The sequence below is a fragment of the Bos indicus genome, chromosome 2 (genome assembly GCF_029378745.1).
Source record: "Bos indicus isolate NIAB-ARS_2022 breed Sahiwal x Tharparkar chromosome 2, NIAB-ARS_B.indTharparkar_mat_pri_1.0, whole genome shotgun sequence".
Classification (NCBI taxonomy): domain Eukaryota; kingdom Metazoa; phylum Chordata; class Mammalia; order Artiodactyla; family Bovidae; genus Bos; species Bos indicus.
This window is the reverse complement of record NC_091761.1, coordinates 103,057,294-103,083,271: the sequence shown is the minus strand read 5'-3', so window position 1 is coordinate 103,083,271 and position 25,978 is coordinate 103,057,294. Positions and strand designations below refer to the sequence as shown.

General features: G+C 36.2%; 1 protein-coding gene across 1 annotated transcript in view; it reads left to right on the top strand.

Moving 5' to 3' along the window:
* The window catches only part of ABCA12 (ATP binding cassette subfamily A member 12), a 198,224-nt gene that overhangs the window by 68,789 nt on the left and 103,457 nt on the right, over positions 1 to 25,978 (top strand). The window contains exons 4-9 of the mRNA XM_070771765.1: positions 5,760 to 5,851; positions 7,827 to 7,924; positions 10,632 to 10,817; positions 14,843 to 15,021; positions 20,770 to 20,882; positions 25,806 to 25,881. Coding sequence (XP_070627866.1) covers positions 5,760 to 5,851; positions 7,827 to 7,924; positions 10,632 to 10,817; positions 14,843 to 15,021; positions 20,770 to 20,882; positions 25,806 to 25,881 — 744 coding nt within the window. The remainder of the gene's footprint in view (positions 1 to 5,759; positions 5,852 to 7,826; positions 7,925 to 10,631; positions 10,818 to 14,842; positions 15,022 to 20,769; positions 20,883 to 25,805; positions 25,882 to 25,978) is intronic.

Sequence of the window (25,978 nt, the reverse complement as noted above, 5' to 3'; positions counted from 1 at the left end):
TGACTCAGCCTTTCTTGCCTCACCCAGAAGATTGAATTTCCTGGATCCAGATGAGCTTCCATGCTAGATTCAAGAGGCACCTAAGTTTTGCATAGTGCCTTAATATACCTCCAGAGATATCCAGTATGAGAAAGATTCTCTCAGACTTCCTTATACCTATTCTGAATTCCTGAATAGGATTTTTAAATCTCCTGAGTTGGTCCTAGGGAGTCGATGGGGGGTAAGTTGTCATTGAATAAATCCACTTCTCTGTCATAGCCTAGTACAGTGTTGCTACTTGGGGCCAGATAATTCTTTGTTGTGCTGTGCATTGTAGAATGTTTAGTAGCATCCCTGGTCTCTACCCTCATCCCTGGCCTCTAGATACAAGTAGTATCACTCCTATCCAGTGTTAACAGCCAACATGTCTCCAGATATTGTGAAATATCCCCTGGGAGCAGGGGAGGGGCCAGAAAATGCCCCCAGTTGGAAACCACCGGTGTAGTGAAAGAATGAACAAAAAGATTTTAAGGCAGCAAGAGCCATGAATTAGGTAATGATTCTAGGATCTTGCTCTTGCAAAATTCAAATGATAACTCTAATTTAGCACCCCCATTCATGTGTGGTCATCCCCTGGCCATATCCTTCCTTAGCTATTACCATTAACATATTATAATCCCTGTTTTTTTTAATTTGTCTCACCCCCTATATGTCCTGGGAATTTAATAAATGTTTGTGAGTTTACGACTAAATATGGTAGATACAGTGTAAGATTGATTATATGTTTATGCATGTGTTGCCATCTTTGGGTGCTTCCTCTTCCAAGGATCTTTGCAGAGCCAGGTGTGCAACAAGGGAGGCAGACCAGGCTATTTTAAAAAGTTGCTTTTTTCAGGCAAGAATATACAACGGGGCAAAGGTAGCCTCTTCAATAAATGGTGCTGGGAAAACTGGAAACTATAAGCAAGATGAAAAGACAGCCCTCAGAATGGGAGAACATAATAGCAAATGAAACAACTGACAAAAGATTAATTTCCAAAATATACAAGCAGCTCATACAACTCAATGCCCGAAAAACAAACAACCCAATCAAAAAATGGGGAAAAGACCTAAACAGACATTTCTCCAAAGAAAACGTACAGATGGCTATCAAACACATGAAAAGATGCTCAACATCCCTCATTACTAGAGAAATGCAAATCAAAACTACAGTGAGATATCACCTCACACCAGTCAGAACGGCCATCATCAAAAACTCTACAAACAATAAATGCAAGAGAGGGTGTGGAGAAAAGGGAACGCTCTTGCACTGCTGGTGGGAGTGGAAATTGATACAACCACTATGGAAGACAGAATACAGATTCCTTAAAAAACTAAGAATAAAACCACCATATGACCCAGCAATCCCACTCCTAGGCATATACCCTGAGGAAACCAAAACTGAAAAGACACGTGTATCCCATTGTTCATTGCAGCACTATTTACAATAGCTAAGACATGGAAGCAACCTAGATGTCCATCGACAGATGAATGGATCAAGAAGCAGTGGTACATATACACAATAGAATATTACTCAGCCATAAAAAGGAACACATCTGAGTAAGTTCTAATGAGGTGGTTGAAACTAGAACCTATTTATTATACAGAGTGAAGTGGGTCAGAAAGAGAAAGATAAATATCATATTCTAACACACACATACGGAATCTAGAAAAATGGTACTGAAGGATTTATTTACAGGGCAGCAATGGAAAAACAGAGGATGAGATGGTTGGATGGCATAACCGACTCAATGGACATGAGTTTGAGTAAGCCCTGGGAGTTGGTGATGGACAGGGAAGCCTGGCATTCTTCAGTCCATGGGGTTGCAAAGAGTCAGACACAACTGAGCGACTGAACTAATGGGAAAACAGACATAGAAAATTGACTTATGGATATGGGAGAGGGGAGGAGAGGGTGAGGTGTATGGAAAGAGTAACATAGAAATTTACATTACCATATGTAAAATAGATAGCTAACAGAAATTTGCTGTATTGCTCAGGAAACTCGAACAGGGGCTCTGTATCAACCTAGTGGGGTGGGAGGGGGAGGAAGATGGGAGGGAGGTTCAAAAGGGAGGGGATATATGCTTACCTATGGCTGATTCATGTTGAGGTTTGACAGAAAACAACAAAATTCTGTAAAGTAATTATCTGTCAATAAAAATAATAAATTAAAATTTAAAAAGGATAAAAATAAATAAAAATGTTGCTTCCTTAGCTATCTGATAGCTAGTGGAAGCTAATAATGAAGAAAAATAATTCTTCATTATTCAGTGGAATAATTCTGTGGAATTTAATAATTCAATGAATTCAATAATTCAATTCAATTATTGAATTCAATAATTCAATGGATGCTAATAATGAAGAATAATAATTCTTCATTATTCAGTGTTTGTCATGTGCCATCTGCCAAGAGAGTGCATTGTAGATAGACTCTTCCTAAGAGTTTTACAGACCAAAGAGAAAATTGATCATTCCTTCAAATAGTAAATTCCTCTTATGAGTAAACTGATAAAGAAATTAAATTTAAAAATGAAGAAAGAGTATAAAATTCTGGGTTAGGCCCTTTGCCTCTTCCCACCTCACCAGCCATTGTGTGCAGGCCCCAGTTTATGAATAATAAGGGTACATCCATTTGGTGTCCAGAGATCCTGAAGCTTCGAGTATTCTAGAAGGATCTTGTGAGGACCATAGATACATAAGTGTGGGGTTTCAACTGCATACTGATGGTGAAGGCTGTGTTTTTGTACCATCTTTGTGGGCACTTTGACAGTTAATGTTGGTGAGTATCTATGATGACAGGGCCCCAATAGGAACTTGATAAGCACACCTCACACAATATTCATAAGAGCTTTGCAAGGTGGGTGTATCATTCCTAATTTATAGATGAGGCTGCAATTTTTTAGGATGAGGCAGAGATGGAATTTGAAAGATACCTACTAACTCCAAAGTTCTTCTACACTCTGGCAATACCATCTATTTTTATTTAATCAGCTATTCAGTTTTATATACTAGATGTTTCAAATAAAAAGATCATCATGGTGCCTACTTCCAAAGATGTCACAGCCTAAAATGGAAAAGTGATAGGAATAAGTACACAAGCAAACATAGCACACTTAACATTGATATAAACTCAGTATGTACAAAGTGCTTAAATTGTGTAAAATATGGAAATCCATTCATTGTCTAAGAAGCATAGAGTTCTTTGTCTATAAGCATGGTCAGAGATTACCCTGAACTCAGTAAGACTAGCTACCTTCCTGTCCTCCTTTAGCAATTTAATAGGGAGCTGCTGTTAAGTCACTACAGTCGTGTCCGACTCTGTGCGACCCCATAGACAGCAGCCCACCAGGCTCCCCCGTCCCTGGGATTCTCCAGGCAAGAACACTGGAGTGGGTTGCCATTTCCTTCTCCAATGCATGAAAACGAAAAGTGAAAGGGAAGTCGCTCAGTCATGTCCGACTCTTAGCGACCCCATGGACTGCAGCCTACCAGGCTCCTCCATCCATGGGATTTTCCAGGCAAGAGTACTGGAGTGGGGTGCCATTGCCTTCTCCGTAATAGGGAGCTAAAAGAACCAATTACCTTTCCTGGAGGAGATAAACTGAATTTTACCTTACAGCCTTAATTCGTGTTTTTACCCACAATGCTTGCTGTTGTACATTTACTTTGTGGTTTCCATTTTGAGTTACAGATAATAATTGTGCAGTGGCAGAGTATGCATGCCATCACACTACATGCTGTAAATACAAAATGAACCAGGGAAATTTTCAGGATGATGAACTGCAAAGCACATATGATATCCCATGCTCTCTCCCTGACAAAAAGCCATACCAGGACCACCTAAGAGGAGGTGAACCACCTCCCCACTCCTGTAACATGAGATGCGTGGACCACCATGTAACTATGGCCACTGGTCAAGGCAGGTCCCGTTAGAAAAGAAGCCTCCAGAGTTCCTTGTCCAGAGGAGCCATTTTCTGTTGAGTAAGTTCAGAACTGTTGAGCCAGTGGCTTTCTGGGAAAGGGATGAACTTGTCTTTCGTGTTGAAAGAATATTTGAAGGAGTAGTTTTAGGGCTTTTACCTGAATGTGGGGAAATGGGCAAGATGTCCCCTATGGAGGAGATGCAGCTTTTGCTTCTCCAAGCTCATACTTCTTAGTTTCTTATCACCTCTTGTTTTCCTCTCCGACTCCTATTTATTACTCAGTCTTTTCTCTTGCTCTTTCTTTGCTCTTTTTGATCTTTGTTGCTTTCCCTTTGGTTTTTGTTGCTGTCCCTATTCCTTAAAATTTTTATGAAGGTAGTTTTCCCTTTATTTTCACAATGTGTTGATATTCAGTACTACTCCTTACAATATTTCAAGCTGAACTAAAAAAGTGTCAAGAAAAAGAAAAGTGAAACTGACTTTCTCAAACTATTTAAACTTTCTGTTTGAGAGAAAGGAAAAGGTCCAGGTCAGTTCTTATTTTTATCTGAACAGTTTTCCCATCCAAATAGTCAGCATAAGGAATATAAGAAGATTTAGAGGAATATAGCCATGGTCATGAATAATTCAAATATACATTAAGAATGCAGAACTTTGGGAGCAACCGATACATTTTATAGAGGATACTGGAAGAACACTAGGGAATGAAGACAAATATCACCTTTTCTTATCATTTTTATTAAAAGGACACACTGGGGAAAAAAGATTTTTTTTTTCCAATTATAAATCATAAAGTACCCTGGAACCAGGATTTGGATCTTGTTTCTAAAAAGGAAGTCAAATCAAACCACAGTGGCAAGCAGAACTTCTTGCTTTTCTGCTCTTGTCTTTTTATATCTGTTCTTATGTACCTTCAGTAAGCTTTTTATAAACAATCAGACAAAATTCACATTATTCACTCCAGACATCTGGGCTTATTTCATTCTTGAAATAGATACATTTGTTTCAGATACTTACTTTAGGTATATCAAGTTTTCAAGAAAATGTGATTATTTCTATTTTAAAAATAATAAATAAGAAGTTAGTTTAAAAAAAGAAGAAGAAGATTGCTGAATTGTGGGATAGTCCAATAGTGTTTTCTGCCAAAAGGTGGTGTGATCATGTTGTACAGAGTCCTGGCATCATGTGCTATTGTTACAGCCTTGATACATTCAGTGAAGTTAAAACGCTGCATGCTTCATTCTTTCTTTGACATCTGGTGCCACCTGCCATGACACCAACCATAGTACCTAGCACAGATTAGATAATCCATAGATGTGTGTTCTGCCCCTTCTTCTTTGAATCTTTCTTGAAAGTATTCATCTTTGATAATCTTCAAAATGCCATCTATAATTTAACATAGAAACTTGTTTTCCTTTAAAGGTTGACAAATAAGCAGACCTTTATTTCAGTACCCAAAGCAGTCTTTGACTCTCATCTGTTTGGGATCCACCATGTTTTTAAAAGAAAGTATATATATATTGTAAATATTTTTAGTGTTTAGCTCTATGTTCTTTTTTACTGTAAGAATATAGTAAAAAAAAAAAAAACTATTTCAACCTTATCTAGACCATTTTCTCTGAAGAAAAATTTACTTTGTAGGACCCCTTATATATTCATTGATATATGGTGAAGTGAGTTTTGTCATAAAATCCTAGAAAGTAGATTAAAAATTTGAAAGTCCTAGGGGAGCCCTGGAATCTACCACATAACACTTTGCTGTAACTAACTGAAATTAATGTGAGTGATACAGAGTTCTTGCTTTTTCTTCTCTAGTAAAATCCTGAGAAAGTCATCCAACCTGGAGAAGGACAGCAATTTATCACTCCAGAGTACTGAAGTTCCACAAAAAAGGCACGCGTCACCGGGTAAGCTATCCTCTTCTGTCTAGTTTAGAACAGGCCTTTTGGAACAACCAGTAAAGGTCTCATCTTTAAAAGTTGTACTTCTAACAATTCAAGCAAAGATGGAATGCCCAGCCTATCCTGAGAGATCTAAACACTCCTTACAGTTGCCTGAGTGTGGTGGTGCCATTATGCAAAGGTCTTGAGAATAATTGGAAATTAAGTTATTACTGTGATACACACTAGGAGCAAAAGCCTAAATGGTACTAATATAATGTTGAGAATTACACACTTTCCGACAATTGACCAGGAACTCTTCCATTGTCTACAGTTAAATGACACCGGGATGGTTAGAATGCCCAGCAATAAAACATATTGAATGGAGTCTCAGAGATTTGTCTGAGCTTTACATTTTATTTGTGAGGAATATGAGGCCCAACAAGGTTAAGCACCCTCCCTGTTGCAGTCATCCAGCTGAGCTAGTACTAGGCCAACTGTCAGGGTGGGACTTTCCAGCTAATAGTCTTCTTCCTCCCACTCCACCACTCAGTGTCACAGTCATTCATCGTGCCTGTGTGCTTCCTTCACTCACAGCTAAGTCAGTGGCCCTCAGATGTTAGTGTGCAGAATACCACATGCTGAGCTTCCTGAACCTTCTGCTCAGGTACTTCTGCTGCAGATGTTCCTGAGATACAGTTATTAGAAGCCACAAATTGAGAATAAACTCTCAAGACAGCAGGACTGTTTCATATTCATTAGCTAATATTCATTAGGTGCCTGCTATCGTGTAGGTACTGTCCGAGCTATTGGAGATATATTAGTGAACAAAACAGAGATTCCTCTATGTTAGAATATGATTGGTGCTCTGGGGGGAAAAAATAACCTTTAAAAATGCCATGTGATATTTACGAGTCTATGACACTAATATTCCAGTCTAAGTTGATGAGCCACATGAAAAAAAAAATCTTTTGTTATTGTAGTAGGAATACATTTGTGAATGGTTTTGAGGCGTTAACATGCTGTGTGAATGATCTCTGGGTGTCTGACAGAGTAGGCTAAAGAACAGAATAAGATCATACTGTTGTAGTCCAGTTAGCTTTGCTCTGTGCAGTAGCCATGGATTATATTTCTGGCCAGTCATCTCACAAATGTATTGCTTTGGTCTAGAGGAATGTAAATTCTTCAGCCCCGTGAGCATTTTAACAAAGTCTAGGCCCCGCTGATGTTGGTCACTGTATCTTTGAATATTAAGATTCTTTGTTGTGAGGATAATAAAGTATTTCTATCCAAAATTTATAAAAGTCAATACACTGGCTAATGAATGCTATATATCTGAACATACTTTTCCAGCTAATGTTCCTAACCCAGAACACTGTGCCACATTATAAATGGTATTGGATGAGACCGCTTTGGGAATTACTTAATTAGAGTATACTGTAGTCTGGACTAATTGCTTCCTCCCATTTATTTGATCTGAAATATCATTCAGAAACCACTTTGGGGAGGAGAGAATTTATGATCTTAAGCAGATTTTAGCCTCCCAGTTGAATAATTAAAAAAAAAAAAACATTATCACCAGATGTGTATTGAGCATTGGCAGATTCTTCAACCAGATGTTGGGTGTGATGGATTGTGGGGCTAGTGGAGGCACCTCAGATCCTCTAGGCTTGCACTGAAATGATTCCGTTTATTAGGCAATAATATTGGTGATAAAGTTTAATGATATAAACTGGAATGAAAGCAAATGACATCTAGAATGATTGGAAAGAACCCAAGAGCAGACCAAAAGCATCACAGTTTTATGTGAAAGGAAAAACTGATTGGATTCAGCATTTTGCCAGTAGGAAACTTTCATGGAAGGTGCATATTTTAACACATTTCTTATTGTGGAGTATATGAAAGCGTAAGTGATATTTATGGATTCTTGTGTGTGTGTGTGTGTCTGTGTGTGTGAGTTTATGTGTTTACTTTGCTAATCTTTTCTTTCTTTTTACAACAGCCACAATATTTCCTAGTCTAAGTGCTGATCTGGAAAGTACTGGAACAGATACTTTCAATGGTAGTCAAGTGCTTGCCCGGATTCTTAGTTTGGAAAAGGTAATTTCAATCAGCTTTATATTAGGCTCATAATAAAAAGCAGGTAAACAAGCACCTCATAGGAAGAGTACTCCCATTTGGAGTAATATCTTAGAGAGATTCTTTTCTTAGGAGCTCTTTGATAAAAAGCTTAATTTAGAGACATTCTAAATTCCTTAAAGTCTTGGATATTTATTTACTTCCCTGTTAAGTCCCTTAATTGAACTTAAGATTTTCATTTGGTAAAAAAAAATAGGGTGGCATTATATGTGATCTTTTAATTTTCTGAAGCAGGGAAGAAAAAATGCTGTATGAAAGCAAATGAAGCTAGAGCAGCCATCAGACTCGCTGCCTCATCCATACTAAAAATGCTTTTGGAAAAATTGGAGCTATAAAAAATATCTCCCCAAAGTAATAAAATCCCTTTCCTTAGCATGGCTTAAAGAGCTTACCTATGGATTTCTGTCTGGTTTACTCACCTTCCTCTCTAAGATTCCAGATTGCAAAATGATAAACATAATTTCTAAGAGGTGTGTACTGGCAACCTATGAGCTACATGTGCACTTGTGCACATATACAAGGATTGTAAGAAACTGAATTTGAATGCCTTTAGGCCGAAGAGGTACCCTTCTGTTAACTGCAATCCCCACTTTTCCTTATGGTCTTTTATCCAACCAGATTCATACATTTAAGTTACTTGGCTGGCCCATGGACATTTGAGTCCTGCTTTGCATGCTCTTCAGAAATTAAGAGGAGATCACTTTCAACATTTTGCCACAGAGGGACTGTTTCTCTCTCAGTCTCTGTCTCTCTCTATCTCTCTGTCTCTCTCTCTCTCTCTCACACACACACACAAAAGAATTTTAATAATACATCTCCATCTTATCTAGTAGACATTTCTTCCATCTGAAACATGGAGACATAACTCTGATCTTTATTCATGTTATTAGTATTCCTGTGACCTTAACCACTGCTACTTAATATGTGTCTATTAGTTCCCCTTGAATTGACATTATGTATAACTGAGGCATCTTAATAAACTTATTTATGTCAGTAAACCAAAGAACAATTCAAAATGTATGGAAAAGGCACCATACCTACCAAGGCAATTCTGCCAGTGCTGGATGATATATAAGACCTTCACAGTCAGTTTAGTCTAGATTTTGAAATCCTGGTGTATATAATAGTTGAGGTACCTAAATCACCTTGTGTAACTGAGAAAACCCCACCATGTGCCCACTTAATTCCGGTATAAAGCCTCCACAAGTCATATCAGGGTGTAAACTAGGAAAAGTTATTTTATTCCATTCCATTTCTTCCATATTCTAATAATTTTATTTTATTTATGATTTTATTCCACTCCAATTCTTCTATATTCTAATACTGGAAGCAAACAGTCTTGTATTATATCAGTTAAATTCTTTAATAGCTAAAATAGCAATGCTATTCTCAAAAAAAAAAAAAAAAAACAACCCACAATGTATTGTATTGAAATTCCCAGGTTCTCTTTCTCAGATGGAATAAAATTTCAGAATTTTGTGAGGCAGCACAAAGTCATATATCCAGTGGAGATAAGTGAAAAATGAATTTTCTATGTATAGATACATATTTTCAGAGTAGTTGGAGCAGAGAAAGGATATAAAAATTAGAATGACATATTGATGTCTGTGTCAGCAATCTCTCTGATTCCTCTTTCTTTCTGTTTACTGCTTTCTGCAACCCTTGCAAGAATAAGTAGAGAAATCATTTTGGAGTGAATTTATATGTGACGTTAAGAAAGAGATATAGATGAATGACTAGAAGACCTGGCACTTAGAGTATATCCTAGAATAAATGGATCCTGTCTTATTTCATTATATTTAGAAGTTGAATCACTGGAAGGCATAGTGTAGATTTTGTGATATAAAATGGGAAGGATGAAGGTAGTTAGCCTTCACCTGACAGGTTGTAAGAATCAATTATTAGGAAGGGTGCATTAAATATTGCAACTCACTGTAATTGGCTCTATAAATATCTAAACAACTTAATAATGGTGAATGTGATCAATATTATAACTGAAAATAGTGCTACATCTGTGACTAGTCTGTACTGTAAAATATATGGGGGCCCTCCATTATAAAAATGCTTTCCGATTATTGCCTTTGGTAATTATATACTTCTATGTATCTTCATATATGTGTTTTTCTTTTTTCTTTAATGCATAACTCATAAATGAAATTATTGCTTTTCCAATGAAACATAATCCATGTTTTTCTACTTCTTCTAAATAAACACTGTTGATCTTGAGACTAGACTCTGAAGCTCATCCTCTTTGGAAGTCTTCCAGAAATCCTGGCCAGTGTCCCATGAGGTGTCACAAATTGTTAGGACCCTTAAATCTCTGATGCTAAATGCCCAGGAAAAGCTAAGATTTTTAAGCCTGAAGATTTTTGTCAGAGAAGATCTAGTACATTAGGTTGTCTCATCAGATACAAGAAATGAGTGCAGTTAAGAAAATCATATGTGAATATTTTAAATCATAAAGATGACAATAATCACTATATTCACATATTCTCTCAGGGATTTTCATGGGTAAACCCAATGTATTTTAGTTTTAATTTCATAGTTGCTATAATGCAGGAACTTAAAATGGCTATTATGTAAACAGGTTCATTTCCTTGAAGACTAGTATATTTGATATCTGTATTTACTAACATTGTTATACTGCTTTTCTCACACACATTTTTAGCTTTTACAGCAAAATTCAACTTCAGAAGATATAAGAAGAGAACTGTGTGAGAACTATCCAGGTTATATTGCTGATTATGCCTTCTCTTGGACCACTCTAGGGAAAAATGTTCTTAATATATTTTGCCTGTCCAACAAGACCTTTTTAGAGTCTTCTCTCCAAGAACTAACAAACCAATTCTCTCAGGTGAGTGTAAACATTTTAATATGATCAGGGTCTCATAACAATAGCAGGAAATGTATCATTTTCATTCTTGTATGCACAAAGCAACTCAAAGTGATTCAAAGAGCAAGTCCATAGGTCTCATGGACTGGAAAATGCTGACTGAAATACTGGCTCACATTTGGCACGAATTCATCACACAGAGGTTCACATATGATGTCAAATTCTAAGCAATGACTACTTTCTATTTAAACGTGCTGGATTGAAATGATCCATTAAACAAAAAATATTGCTTTATGGTTAATATGGAGGTAGAGTCTCATCTTTGGAGATGAAATTTGACCTTGGTTTATGGTAAATGAAGATTGACTGTTTTCTCTGAGATTTTTAAGTAAGATTACTCAGGATGTAATGTAAGTTTAATAATTAAACTCTCAGAGCCTGGTAATTCACAGAAGCTAGAATAATGGGTAATCCTTTAAATGTTTATTCTAAGATAAAACCTAATTTAAAACTTTGATTTTTATGAAAGAATATATCCCTCTTTCCAAAATATTATACACTAGAAACAAGAACTTTATTATATGAAGTGCTAATGACCTTTTTTATATGCTAGTCTTAAATTATGATGTGAAAATCAGGAAATAAGATACTGATCATCTTTTTAAAATGAAATTCCACATACAATGAGAGTTCACAAAATCAAAATTTTTGAGTTGCCTCAAAATTTTATAAATGAGAATAAATTCAACATGTTCACATCTAACATTTTTCCCCTTGATCCTATGAATTTTATTGAATGGATGGAGGTTTGTGACATTCCAGGAGGCGGTGATCAAGACCATCCCCAAGAGAAAGAAATGCAAAAAGGCAAAATGGTTGTCTGAGGAGGCCTTAAAAATAGCTGAGAAGAGAAGCTAAAGGCAAAGGAGAAAAGGAAAGATACAGCCATCTGAATGCAGAGTTCCAAAGGAGAGATAAAAAGTGAATAATACAAAGAAATAGAGGAAAGCAATAGAGTAGGAAAGACAAGAGGTCTCTTCAAGAAAATTAGAGTTACCAAGGGAACATATCATGGGCACAATAAAGGACAGAAATGCTATGGACCCAACAGAAGCAAAACTTATTAAGAAGAGGTGGCAAGAATACACAGAAGAACTATACAAAAAAGATCTCCATGACCCAGATAACCACAACGTGTAATCACTCACCTAGAGCTAGACATGCTGGAATGCGAAGTCAAGAAGGCCTTAGAAAGCATCACTATGAGCAAAGCTAGTGGAGGTGATGGAATTCAAGTTGAGCTAGTTCAAATCCTAACAGATGATGCTGTGAAAGTACTACACTCAACATGCCAGCAAATTTGGAAAACTCAGCAGTGGCCACAGAGTGGAAAAGGTCAGTTTTCATTCCAATCATAAAGAAAGGCAATGTCGAAGAATACTCAAATTACCTCACAATTATACTCATCTCACATGCTAAATATTATTTTGAGCAAAATAATGCTCAAAATTCTCCAGGCAAAGCTTTAGCAGTACGTGAACTGGGAACTTACAGATGTTCAAGCTGAACTCAGAAAAGGCAGAAGAACCAGAGATCAAATTGCCTACATCCGTCGGATCATCGAAAAAGCAAGAGAGTTCCAGAAAAATTTCTGCTTCTGCTTTATTGACTACACCAAAGCCTTTGACTAAGTGGGTCACAACAAACTGTGGAAAATTCTTCAGGAGATGGGAATACCAGACCACCTTATCTACCTCCTGAGATATCTGTATGCAGGTCAAGAAGCAACAGTTAGAACCAGACATGGAACAATGGACTGGTTCCAAATTCGGAAAGGAGCATGTCAGGGCTGTATTTTGTGAACTTGCTTATTTAACTTATAGGCAGAGTACATCATGGGAAACGCTGGGCTGGATGAAGCACAAGCTGGAATCAAGATTGCCAGGAGAAATATCAATAACCTCAGATATACAGATGATACCACCCTTATGGCAGAAAGGGAAGAACTAAAGAGCCTCTTGAAGAAAATGAAGGAACAGAGTGAAAAAGCTGGCTTAAAACTCAACATTCAAAAGATGAAGATCATGGCATCTGATCCCATCACTTCATGGCAAATAGATGGGGAAACAACGGAAACAGTGACAGACTATTTTTTTGGGTGCCAAAATCACTCCACATGTTGACTGCAGCCATGAAATTAAAAGATGCTTGCTCATTGAAAGTAAAGCTATGACCAACCTAGACAGCATATTAAAAAGCAGAGACATAACTTTGCCGACAAAGGTCCATCTAGTCAAAGCTATGGTTTTTCAATTAGTCATGTATGGATGTGAGAGTTGGACCACAAAGAAAGCTGAGCTCTGAGGAATTCATGCTTTTGAACTGTGGTGTTGAAGAAGACTCTTGAGATTCCTCTGGACTGCAAGGAGATCAAACCAGTCTATCCTAAAGGAAATCATTCCTGACTATTTGTTGTAAGGAAATACTTTGGCCACCTGATATGAAGAACTGACTCACTAATACAGGAGGAGAAGGGGACGACAGAGGATGAGGTGGTTGGATGGCATCACTGACTTGATAGACATGAGTTTGAGCAAGCTCTGGGAGTTGGTGATACACAAGGAAGCCTGGCGAGCTGCAGTCCATTGGGTTGGAAAGAGTCAGACACGACTGAGCAACTGAACTGAACTGAACTGAAGTACAGAATGCTTAAATTACTCTTCATTAACCTGAGTTTTCCAAATGAACCAGATTAGAAGCACTGTTATGATAATGCCAATTCAATGTAGAGCACTTAGAATTCTATGTCAACAAACTCAGAAGCCATATAGAATGTGTGGCTAAGACTACCTTGTTCAAAATCACATTTTCAGCATGAAGGACCTTGAATTAAGATCCAACTAAAGCCTGACTATTAGTATGAATGAGCTTATTAAGAAAATTGCTTGGGGTGGGAATATAATGAAGAAAATACTTCTGAAGGTATTATCTGGGACCTGTGATCCAGAGCAAGAGTAAAGATCATGGTTTTCTTTTATTTGTTTGCTTAGAGTACAAGATGTGACTATAGGATATTCACTATAAATCATTATTATAACTAAAGTTCCTTGTATTGCAACAGAACTTTGGAAATATTTTGTTAAGTATGTGTAATTGTAATATTAAACATTTTCATGTATTTGTATATATATATATATTCACACATTTATACATAAAACACCTAAATTTTAAAGGTTTTCTATGTAAATAATATAAGGTCTACTAATGGATCTGCATGAGGAAATGGCAGCCCACTCCAGTATTCTTGTCTGGAGAATCCTATGGACAGAGGAGCCTGGTGGGCTACAGTCCATGGGGTCACAAAGAGTCAGACACAAGAGACTGAGCAGGCACTACTAATGGATATAGAGAGTATTTTTCTATATATCCTAAACTAGATCCTAGAGAAAAACAAACATATTACTCAGAAGCTAATTTTATTTTAAGAAATTAATTTTAATTTCCCAAAACCCAATTTAAAGTATTTTGTATAAATGGTTTTGTTAATGAAACATTAAATATGTCAACATCTAAAATTATAGGAAAAAATTCAATTACATGTAAGAACATTTGAAATGGTTATAGTTTTTCCAAGGATTGCTAAGTCACTTCAGTTGTGTCCGACTCTGTATGACCCCATAGACGGCAGCCCACCAGGCTCCCCCATCCCTGGGATTCTCCAAGCAAGAACACTGGAGTGGGTTGCCATTTTCTTCTCCAATGCATGAAAGTGAAAAGTGAAAGTGAAGTCGCTCAGTCGTGTCTGACTATTCGTGACCCCATGGACTGCAGCCTACCAGGCTCCTCCATCCATTGGATTTTCCAGGCAAGAGTACTGGAGTGGGGTGCCATCGCCTTCTCCAAAGTATAGGATTACTTCAAACTAAATGAAAATCTGAATTACTTAACTGAAACTCTCGACTTTCAGTGTTTTCAAAGACAGTCAGCCATGTGGTTACAGATATTGAAGTCTCATCTCACCCTGTCTGTGGTTTTATTTTTTTAAGCTATCACGTGATCCAAACAACCAGAAGACAATGTTTCAGGAAATGGTTAAAGTACTATCCTTTTTCTCACAAGTACAAGAGCAGACAGCTGTGTGGGAGCTTCTCTCCAGTTTTCCAAATGTGTTCCAGAATGACAGCACACTAAGCAATCTATTTGATGCGCTTCGAAATGCAAACAGGTAAGAATCACTGTTCATAACAAAGTCTTTTTTTTTTCCTTCTAATGTTACCTTGAAGATCACTGCTAAGTAGTTAATTTAAACACAGCAAATAACCTTTCAGCACTTACTGCAGATTTTGGCAGTGAACGTGAGGGTATTAGATAAGCAAAGGAGAAAGATACACTGTGGTCATCAGGGTTATTGACATGTATATAGGGAACTGAGGAACACTAATCATAACATCAGTAATGTCAATTGATATCCCAGAACTCTGAAAAGATGGTAGAGGAGGACCAACGGTTGATTGGAATGGCTCAGTCTCACTCAGAGACCACAAAGGCTCTGTGCATCTGTATTTTACATGCTCAAGATGAAAATATTTCATTGGATTTTTGGTACTACACCGTAGAAAAAACAACCTTGCATATTGGGTTGACTTTATTTGACATATATGACACAAAGGTTTGGAAAACTTGCAGAAGAAATCCCTTTAAAGTCTGTTTTCCTCATAAACGAGATCTGAGCATGCTAGCATTTAGAATTTGATGAACACATACTTAGGTTTTGGCTGTGATGCCTAGCTAATTTGGAAATGTGCATTAAACAAAACAACTGCATCAACAACCAGTAATTACTGGTGCCTGTTACATGCCAAACACTTTGCTGGACTCTTCATATATTTCACATTGAAGCTTAACAACAGAACTATCATTTATTTCATAAATGAGATAATAGAGGGCTGTAAAAATTAAATAATTGATGATCTTGCAGCTAAGAGAGTTTGAACCTGGGTTTTTATACTCCAGAACCCAGATGCCTCTCAGTGGATTCCATGGTTAATGTCTGAAGCACCAGAAAGGAGTTTTCTCATCTTCTCTGGAGAACTTCTAAATGTTTATATTTGTTCAAAGACCTTGTAATAAACCCTCATGTTGGTATATTAATTTCATTTGATTCTCATAACACCGCTTTGAGATTGAGACCACAGGTATCTGCATTTTATTAAAAAGAAAACACACCTTCATGGAGGTCAAATGACTTCTTCAGGAAGGTCAAAAGACTTCCTCAAGGTTCTACAACTAAGTAAGTGGTAAAGCTAGAACCTAAACTCAAGGAATCTGAATCCAAGTCCTGTGCTCTTTCCACAATAAATAACATGTCATAACTAAACTCGGAGAAGGCAATGGCACCCCGCTCCAGTACTCTTGCCTAGAAAATCCCATGGATGGAGGAGCCTGGAAGGCTGCAGTCCATGGGGTCGCTGAGGGTCAGACACAACTGAGCGACTTCACTTTCACGTTTCACTTTCATGCATTGGAGAAAGAAATGGCAACCCACTCCAGTGTTCTTGCCTGGAGAATCCCAGGGACGGGGGAGCCTGGTGGGCTTCCGTCTATGGGGTCGTACAGAGTCGTACACGACTGAAGTGACTTAGCAGCATAACTAAACTATAAAAGAAGCAAGATATTAGTAAATTTGATTTGGTCCTCATTTTGGCTCTTCAGGAAATTTTCACTCACTCAGAATTTTGACACTTGGTTCTCTTCCTCCTTTGTATATTCTATTTTAGAAAACAAACAGGTAAATCGATGAAAGGAGAAACGGGATTGTTTGAATTGTACAGTGTAGCAATGAAAGAAGTCAAGATACTCTTGAGACCACAATAAGATATCACTAACACTCACTAAAATGGGTTCAGTTTTAAAAGATGAGCGACCCCAGTTGCTGGCAAGAATGTAAAGCAAATAGAATTCATACATTGCAAGTTAGAGTGTAAAGTGATATAACCATGTCAGAAAACAGTGTGACAGGCTCTAATGAAGCTAAAAATAGAACCATGTGATATACCATTCTACCCCTGGTTATTTACCCAAGAAAATGAAAACATATGCCCACATGAAGACTGGTATGCTAATGCTCGTAGCAGATTTATTCACAATAGCTAGAAATTGGGAGAAAAACAAATATCCATAAACAGAATGGATGAAAAATTGGAATTCTACTCAGTTAAGAATAATAAACAGATTACTTAATCACACAACAGCACAGATAAATCTTATGAATATTGTGCTGGCAAAAGAATCCAGACCACAAAAAAAAAGGAATACATACTAGATGTGTAGATATTGTATTATTAACAAAATTAATGTATAGTGTTAGAAATCAGAACAGTGGATATTGGGGCAACTGTTGGAAGCATGACAAAACTTTTTTAAGGTGATATTTTGTATCACCTTAAAATAAGATATTTTATATCTTATTTAGCATGGTGGTTACATACTTGTATATATTGTCAAAGTTTATTGAATAATAACCTTAAATAGGCTTATCATGTTGTATGTGAATTATACCTTAATGAAATTTGGTTATTAAACAAAAAATAAAAACCAAACTCCCACAAAATAATGCTCACTGAAAGGTGGAAGATCCAAAAAAATACCCTTTGGTCAAAAATAAATTAATTAAAATACATTAGACATCATTTTGATAGAGTAAATTACATAAGGTCATTGCACTGTGGCTATTTTAATTCCCTTAACATTTAAAATAAAATTATTGTATTATACCATAGATATGTTCTCAGGTAATGATTAGAATGTTGTTAACCAGTCTACATAATAATGAAAACAGCTTTTAAAAGAAATAGCTTCAGATTGTTATAAAGCAGATGACATCTGACTTTTTTCTAACCTGGATAACTTTCTTTAAATCAGTTGACTTTTACTTATTTATTATTTAGCTAATTAATTAACTTAAATTTTATTGCCAATTTATATACTTGTTCTTTCTAACATGAAAGCCTCTAGCTATTTGTGGGATTTTTTAATGCGATAAATTTGGCCTGTTGCATTTTGTAAATTTAAGGTGCACAGGCTGTCCATGATTTGGAGCACTTGGTGTGCTACTATCATTAAGGAATTTAATTTTTAATTTAATTTTTAATTAAATTTATTAGAAAAACTTCTAATATATTTGAAACAACATGGGTATGTGAATCTACTTTTCACTGGTAATTGCAATGAAATTCTAATACAGATTAAATATTTTCAATGAAAATTTAGCATCTGAGTTGAGATGCTTCATTAGTGTAAAATATACTTTGAAATCTGAAGATAATGCAATAGAAGATAAAATACTAATATATTTTATATTGATTAGATGTTGAAATGATAATATTTTGGATATATTGGGTCAAATAAAATATATTATTAAAATTAATTTCATCTGTTTCTTTAACATAACTACTAGAATATTTAAAATTAAATGTCTTGCATTATATTTCTGTTGAAAGACCTTTTATGTCAACCATTTTTTAAAGTCAAATCTTAACTATTATTATTAAAGTGTCACTAAAATTCTTCAGAAATACTGTATTTTGTCACCAAATCATTGGTTTATCTTACTCTTTGTTGATCAAGTAATATGAACAAATAAACCCTATCAAAACTCATTGCTGTTATTTCCTCCAGCAGTTTTGTAAAGTTGTAACTTGTTATATAGTTCAGTCACCAAATCCAGATTGCAAACTGTCAAGATTACGACAGAAGTTAGCAAAAATGAGCACTCTCAAAAACCAAGAAAAGCATATGAAAAAACATAGGTGATAGTCACTATTATAGTAGAGGAGGAAGTTGTATACTTAGATATGAATCACAAAAACTCCTTTTTAAATTACCTTACAAGGAGACTTGTTTTGGATAACTTCCATTTATATATGATGAACAGGACAGAAAAACAAAACCAATGAAGTGAAGTAAAATTATCTTCATCAATAGTTTAAAGGATCTCATAGAGGATGGGGGTCAGGTGTCATTTTTGGGGTCACATTTTGATAGAAAAAATGAATTATGTCTACTGACATTTTTATTAGCTATATTAATAACAATAATGCTGACAATGAGCTTGCCAAATGTTCAGTCTTTGAAGGTGTTACTTTGAGACAAAAGATCAGCTGAGTCAAGCACAGACCAAGCTGGGCGAAGGCTGGCAGAAATCTCCAGTCTTAGAATGTTTACCTGGTCTCCATACTCACCAGGATTCAGAAACAATTCAAAGTCTGAGAACCAGGAGATTCTTGGGGCAAATATAAAAATGCCTGAGGTATATCAGCTGTTATGTATACAAAGCACAGACGAGAAAAATTCAGCCATCCCACCATGGCCAAACACACAGCTGGAAAAACAAGCTAACAATGGCTGTGGCTCAGTGCAGAAATGGTCTGTCCTCCTCTTCTCTGCCATGTTGGGGCAAAGCACCAGAGTCAAAATGTAGAGGAGAAAGAGCAGAAACTTCGAAATTAGACACAACCAGCTTTATTTATTTGGATAACCTTGTGTAAGTTATTTAACTTTTGAACTTTATTGTTCCATAACAAGACTAATGAATTGACTTTTTGGAATTATTAGAGAAGCAAATAAAATTATAAATAAATATGCATGCTAAGTTGCTTCAGTCGTCTCCAACTCTTTGAGACCCAGTGGACTGTAGCCGCCAGGCTCCTCTGTCCATGGGATTCCCCAGGCAAGAATACTGGAGTGGGTTGCCATGTCCCCCTCCAGGGAATCTTCCTGACCCAGGGGTTGAACCCTTGTCTTTCTGCAGCTCCTGCATTGCAAGCAGATTCTTTACCACTGAGTCACCAAGGAAGCCTATAAATAAGTAGATGTTTATATATCCATACACATACCTACTAGAAATTAGAGGACATACAAAAAATTGGCGCTCTAAATGTAATAGTTATTCATGGCTAGGAGCTAAAATTAAAATGATCTTAATTTAAATATTAAAAATTCAAAAAATATTGTAGAAAGTATATGCACATGCTGTTGCTGATGTGACCTTTCAGTTGACTAAGATACATATGGAAGAGCTATTAGCTAATATGTACTACATTTAATTTCACAAGAGCAAATCCTTAACAAAGCCTTTTGTTCTAAGTTACCACTCATATATATATATATTTATATATATTGCCTCACAGTGTTTATGAAATTCAAACATACTTGTACAATACTAACATTTTTTAAATGTACTAATGACAATAGGAGATAAAAAAAAGAGGCATTTTTTAAGTCGGTAATTGATTTTTTGGAAATACTGAATGAACTCAAGCATGAACCAGTAAATTTGCTGATTTTTCATTCCTGGTGTACACTGCCCATCTTATTAGTAACATAAAAATCCTGGGAAGACAGTGCCAGTTAGTTTGGATATTAATTTTGAGCTACCCCCTGGAGCAGTGCCTGTGGGCTACTTAGAGGATAGAATGCAATCTCTAATTAGGGCAAGCTGCCATTTAAAAAAAAAATTAACATTTGTTTAGCAAAAGATAAATATTTATCAAATAATTAATAATTATTCCTGAAAGTGGATCTTTTATCTGGGCTTGATTTTTAATGAAAACAATTTCCAATATTTAATTTTTTTCCTTTAAAAACAAAAAAAAAGAGGTATCCTTTTATTGGAAACTGCTGTTTCTAACTACTTATTTTCAGACCTTAACAATAACAACAAAAAAAACTGATGTGAACTTCACTCCTTACTTTAAGACCTTTTAGGCTTTAGAATCCTGTATGGTTCAAGAATACTTTGTTGGGATTTTGTGCATGAACAGACAAACAAGCAATTAAATGACACAGCAGCATCTTGTCTTTTATGTTATAAGAATAATTTTCAATACTGTAGCTATTTTCTCCTTGAATAACCTTTTGTTTCTGTCTGCAAATGTTGAAATGCAATCTGGTTTAATTGTTTTTCGACTTTCAGTGCGCTGCGGGTTGTGCAGAAGGTTTATCCACGTGTCACAACTAACGAAGGTTTCAGAACTCTCCATAAATCTGTTAAACATCTGCTGTATACCCTGGACTCCCCATCTGAAGGTATTGTATTTCTATCTTTCTGTATTCAGTTCTGCATGGCAATTCTGTATTCAGTTCCATTAGGAATAAAAAACAAAATGCAACTGAAGCAACCATTTATGTACGACATTATTCTTAGGTGGGAACATATGTTACCACTAAATCTGGATCTTTAGCTAACCAAAGTGCGGAGACAAGGAGAAATGGTTGGAAAAGAGGCTGTGACTTTCTAGGATTTTTATTTTTATGAGAATGGTCTCTCTTAGCTATATTATAAAGCTATGTTTATGCTTGGTATGAAAAAATAAATACCAGAGAAAGGGACTAAGCCTCAACAAGTAGATTTCTACCACAACTTTTTGAACAAATGCCTACACTGAATTGCAGTATTTTTGCCCTTTTTCCCCAAATTTGTCTTTTTAATTAGAATGAGTCTTTCTTTGGATAAAACTCACCGTTCAGCCAGCCATCTTGAAAATGCATGATGGACATCAGAGCGTGAATAGATCAGTATAGACCTATTGTTCCACCTAGTAAGACAAACCATAGCATCTTGCTACTGAATCAGAAAAGATCATTTTTGCATATAGAGAATAGCATTATATACCACATGCATGGAAATGCACAGACACACACACACACACACACAGCCATATACAGACACACATTTAGGACTATAAGGAATAAATCCCTACTTCACAAGTGAAATGTTTGGTTAGTATTTACTGCTTCTGAACGAGTTTAGGAATAGACTTTCTCAGCTGAGTTTGCCAGCTTTTAAGTATGTAGACTTTACTTTTGGATTACAGATGAGTAATCAGGTCACAAGCTGATTGTTTATTACAAGACCTTAAACTATTTTCATATGAAATGCTGGTTTTAAAGGCTTTAAAGACTTCTTGAAGGAGGATCTAACATACTCTTGGATACCAATTTCTTAGTCTACAACAATTTTTATGACTTCAGTCACAGAATTAATGACTAGCTTGCAGGATTGATTCTTGTTAAATTCAGTGGTCTTCATGAACATTAGGGTTAAAAAAAAAAAGCCTTATGCTTTTAAGAAAAGGTCCGGCCCAGAAAAACCAGACAGTACAACAACAAACACAAATTATTTCCTCTGTACATTTTTCTGTTTGCATTTTAAAGACTTGAGAACTTCAGATTTCTCCTTACCATTCTTTTCCTTTTCATCTTCAGACTCACACCTTATAATTGTATGGAGGGATAAAGTTGAAATTTTTGTTACAAAGGACATAAGTTCTTCAGTGCCTTAGAAGCCAAAGAACCTCTCTTTAACTGAGGCAGCAAAACACTTTTCCTGATGAACAATATAGCTCAATTTTCAATATTTAACAATGGCCATGCCGCATTTCTATGATTATGCTAATAATTTTGAGCATGTGTTAAACCATGTGTTAAACCATGCCATTGGATAATCAGAATGACAAGGAAATATTAATACATTAAGGATATATGTTTTTATTTTTAGAATTAGATGTGCTTATATTTGTTTTTAAAAATTTCCTACACACGTGACTTCATCAGTCTAAAGATACCAATGCAGTAGTATTAAGGTCAGTTGCTATGTCACTAACCCCAAGCCCCTGCATGCATGCATGCTTGAGCAGAAATTTCATGACCTTTGAAAAATTCTTCCACGTATTTCTAGGAATCCTTCAGGAAACCCAAACTTGTTTTGAAGTACAAATACCTGCCATGATGCCCAAGCCACCCATGCTTACTCTTTATAGCATTTAGTGTTATTTGTGAACACATGTCCTCCCTTGGCTTTACGCTAAATAAACTGGAGTGAAATGGTCACTCAGAGCAGAGTTACTTGCTTGGGTCCTCTCTAATGATTGACAGGACTCAGATAGCTTTGAAGGTCTCATTCCCTTCTTTCAAACAAAAAGTAGAAAAAATTAAAAGGTAGTGTTCTTTTTTTGTGTGTCGATGATAAATATTTTATTATGTTAAGTCCTTTCTATCATCAAAACAACTCTATAAGAGGTATTTATTATCCCATTTTGCAGACAAAGCAACTAAGGCAAAGGGAGGCTGGGCACTTTGCCTATGTTATACATCCAGCAAGTCACTAAACTGAGATTCAGAGCCTGAATCTGTCTATGCCCAAAGCCAGGTCCCCAAGCTCTGTTATCCTTTGGCCTTACTCATATTTACCATCTGAGACATGTACCCACTTGCTTCTAGGATATCTCACACAAGGACTTGCCACCACCAAGCCTCAGAATGGCTCTACTTTCGGCCAGTCATAGAGTGTGATTCATTGTGCCAGATTCCTTCCCACATGATACATTTTTCAGTAGCCATCGCTCCATTCCTCTCTGCATTCTATGTCTATTTCTAATTCAAACCTCCACACCTCATGTCTACTTTTGATTCAGCCTTGATTACGAACACACTTCAAGGTTTTTTTCAGAAGCCTCCTCAGCAACCGTGACAATATGGAGATGCTAATAAACATTTGAGAAGATGTTTTAAGGAATCTTAACTTCCTGTTTTAAGGAATCTAATTCTCAGCTCTGACCCAGTAAAGATTCCAGCTTCACTGTTTAGTATTTCCATTTATAAAACTGAGTTTTGAGGGTGAAGATTACCTTTTTTGGCTCATTGAAGTTTACTCTTTTGCCAAGTGGTAAATTACATGAAATTACATCTTTAAACAAAAAGCCATGTTTACTGGTGAAAAGAGGTTATCTGTGCACTAGATTTCTTTCTCTGTCTTTGGGCACCATTTTTATATATGCCTAATTCTACAAATAAAAATAAAACTTTGCTTTTTTAAAGGGCTGTAACAATTTCCACTTCATTAAAACCCATTCAATATGGTACTTCTCAGATACTTTAAAATCCAGAAGGACAAGTGCCCAGAGGGCAAAGTCCATACTTAACATCAAGGTCAAGCCTATAATTGATATATACAAAGTTAATTTCTATTAGTTATTCATTTTAATAATCTGATGAAGAAGAGACATTCCATAACCATACAGTATACAAATGCTAATGGACTCAGTCATGTAGTATACAAATGCTGATGAACTCATAGGAGTTCAAAGTGAGCAAGATTTGATCTTGGAAAAATGGCTTTATATACTTTTACACTGCAGAAGCATACATCTTCACAGAGTCCTATCCGGATTATTCTATATATGTGCTCAGTTGCTAAGTTGTGTCCAACTGTTTGCGACCCCATGGACTGTAACCCACGAGGCTCAGACTCTCTCCATGGGATTTCCTAGGCAAGAATACTGGAGTGGGTTGCTATTTCCTTCTCCAATTCTATATATGGATGCCAATAAATAATGGTTATTACCATTATTAATTAGAGTGGGGAGGGAGGAGGGAGAAGGGTTCAGGATGGGGAGCACATGTATACCTGTGATGGATTCATTTTGATATTTGGCAAAACTAATACAATTATGTAAAGTTTAAAAAAAAAAAAAAAGATTTATACTGAGTATCTTCTTCTTGGTCCTTTCACTCACTGATGCGTTGCTGTCTTTAGAGCAATAATACTTAGCTGTCTTGAGCAGAGAAGAGAGGGACTCCTGCCAGAGAGGAAAACTGAAAAAGCGATTCTGCCAAGTTACTAGAGATGGTACAGACATTACTCAGACATGACTGATACCGAGAAAGACAAGGTTTTTAATTCTGTGAGTCTTTTACACTCATCCTTATTTAAATAAACAAAATGACCAGCGTGAGAAAAGTACAGATGGCTGCCTAGTTTTGTGCTACGACCTTTTTAGAAGACTTTAGAACACACTAACTAGAGACAATGGGAGAAGTATTAAAGCTGTCAATAAAGTACCCTATTGAAAATGATAAGGCCAGTGTTGAAAAACGACAGCACTGGAACTTCTGGATTATATATGAGAAACTAAGAGGGTCTACAGAGAAGAGTGAAATAAGTAATACCATTTCCTTAAAGGAGTTGAATGAAAGCGTTGGATTTCTAATGTTTTTATTTATGCAGTAGCCATTTTTAAATTTTGCACGTGAATGTTGTTGCACTTACTTTTTTTTTTTTTTTAACTCAGGAAAGTATATTTAAAAAAAAATTTAATTGGAAGAAAATTGCTTTTTATGTTGGTTTCTGCCATACAGCAACATGAATCAGTCATAATTATACGTATATATTCCCTCTGGAGCCTCCCTCCCCTCCCGCCATCCATCCCCTATAAGTCACCACAGAGTGCCAGACTGCGCTCCCTGTGTTATATACGGAATACTACTCAGCTACACTTACCCTGCATGCTATGCAGCAAGCTGACTCAGGGACCCATTTAACTTCTAGGGGCAATTCTCTGCATTGAATTAGATCTTCATATATGGTTTCCATTAGACACACCTTAGTGATTGCCTTCCACAATCCAAACCTCACATTATTTGAGACCACTCAGAATGGTTCTATAAACATTAGTTAATTTGCCTTCACAGCTGCATTCAATTGAAATCACTGGCTGGTTTTTGAAAGATAAAAAATATAGATTAGTGATGGCAGATGTTTCCTAAGGCTACATTCTAGACAAATGAAGGCAAACAAATGAAAAAATCCAGTGACCCATGAGATTGAAATTGGTTTAATTTGATTAACAAGTCAACAAGGTAGTCAGTCTGCATTATAATATTTGAGCTATCTATGCATACAGGTCATAGGGTAAAATAATGTAATGGTTTGATGCACAGAGAAATAATTTGTTAGAAATGCATATGCCTAACCATTGGGATTATTTCACTTGGGGGGCAATTGATAAATACATATTTTAAATGTTTCCAACTGAGCTTAGACATCTCTGCAAAGTCGTTTGGAGAAAAATTCTGCAGACTGCCTGCTTTTCTTCACACTAATTTGACCTGGGATGATTTTTACTTAGAAAAATAAATCCTTTAATGAAATACTAAATGTTATCTCTTTAGGTGGCTCTGATAATACAACACATTTGTGGAGTGAGGAAGATGGACAGTCACTATCCCCAAGCAGCCTGGCTGCACAGTAAGTCTTTGTTGGTTTGTTGGTGTGTTCCTAAATTGGTAGGTAACTTGACTGAATAAGCAAGCAGCACAATTCATAAACATCATTCTTTTCATCA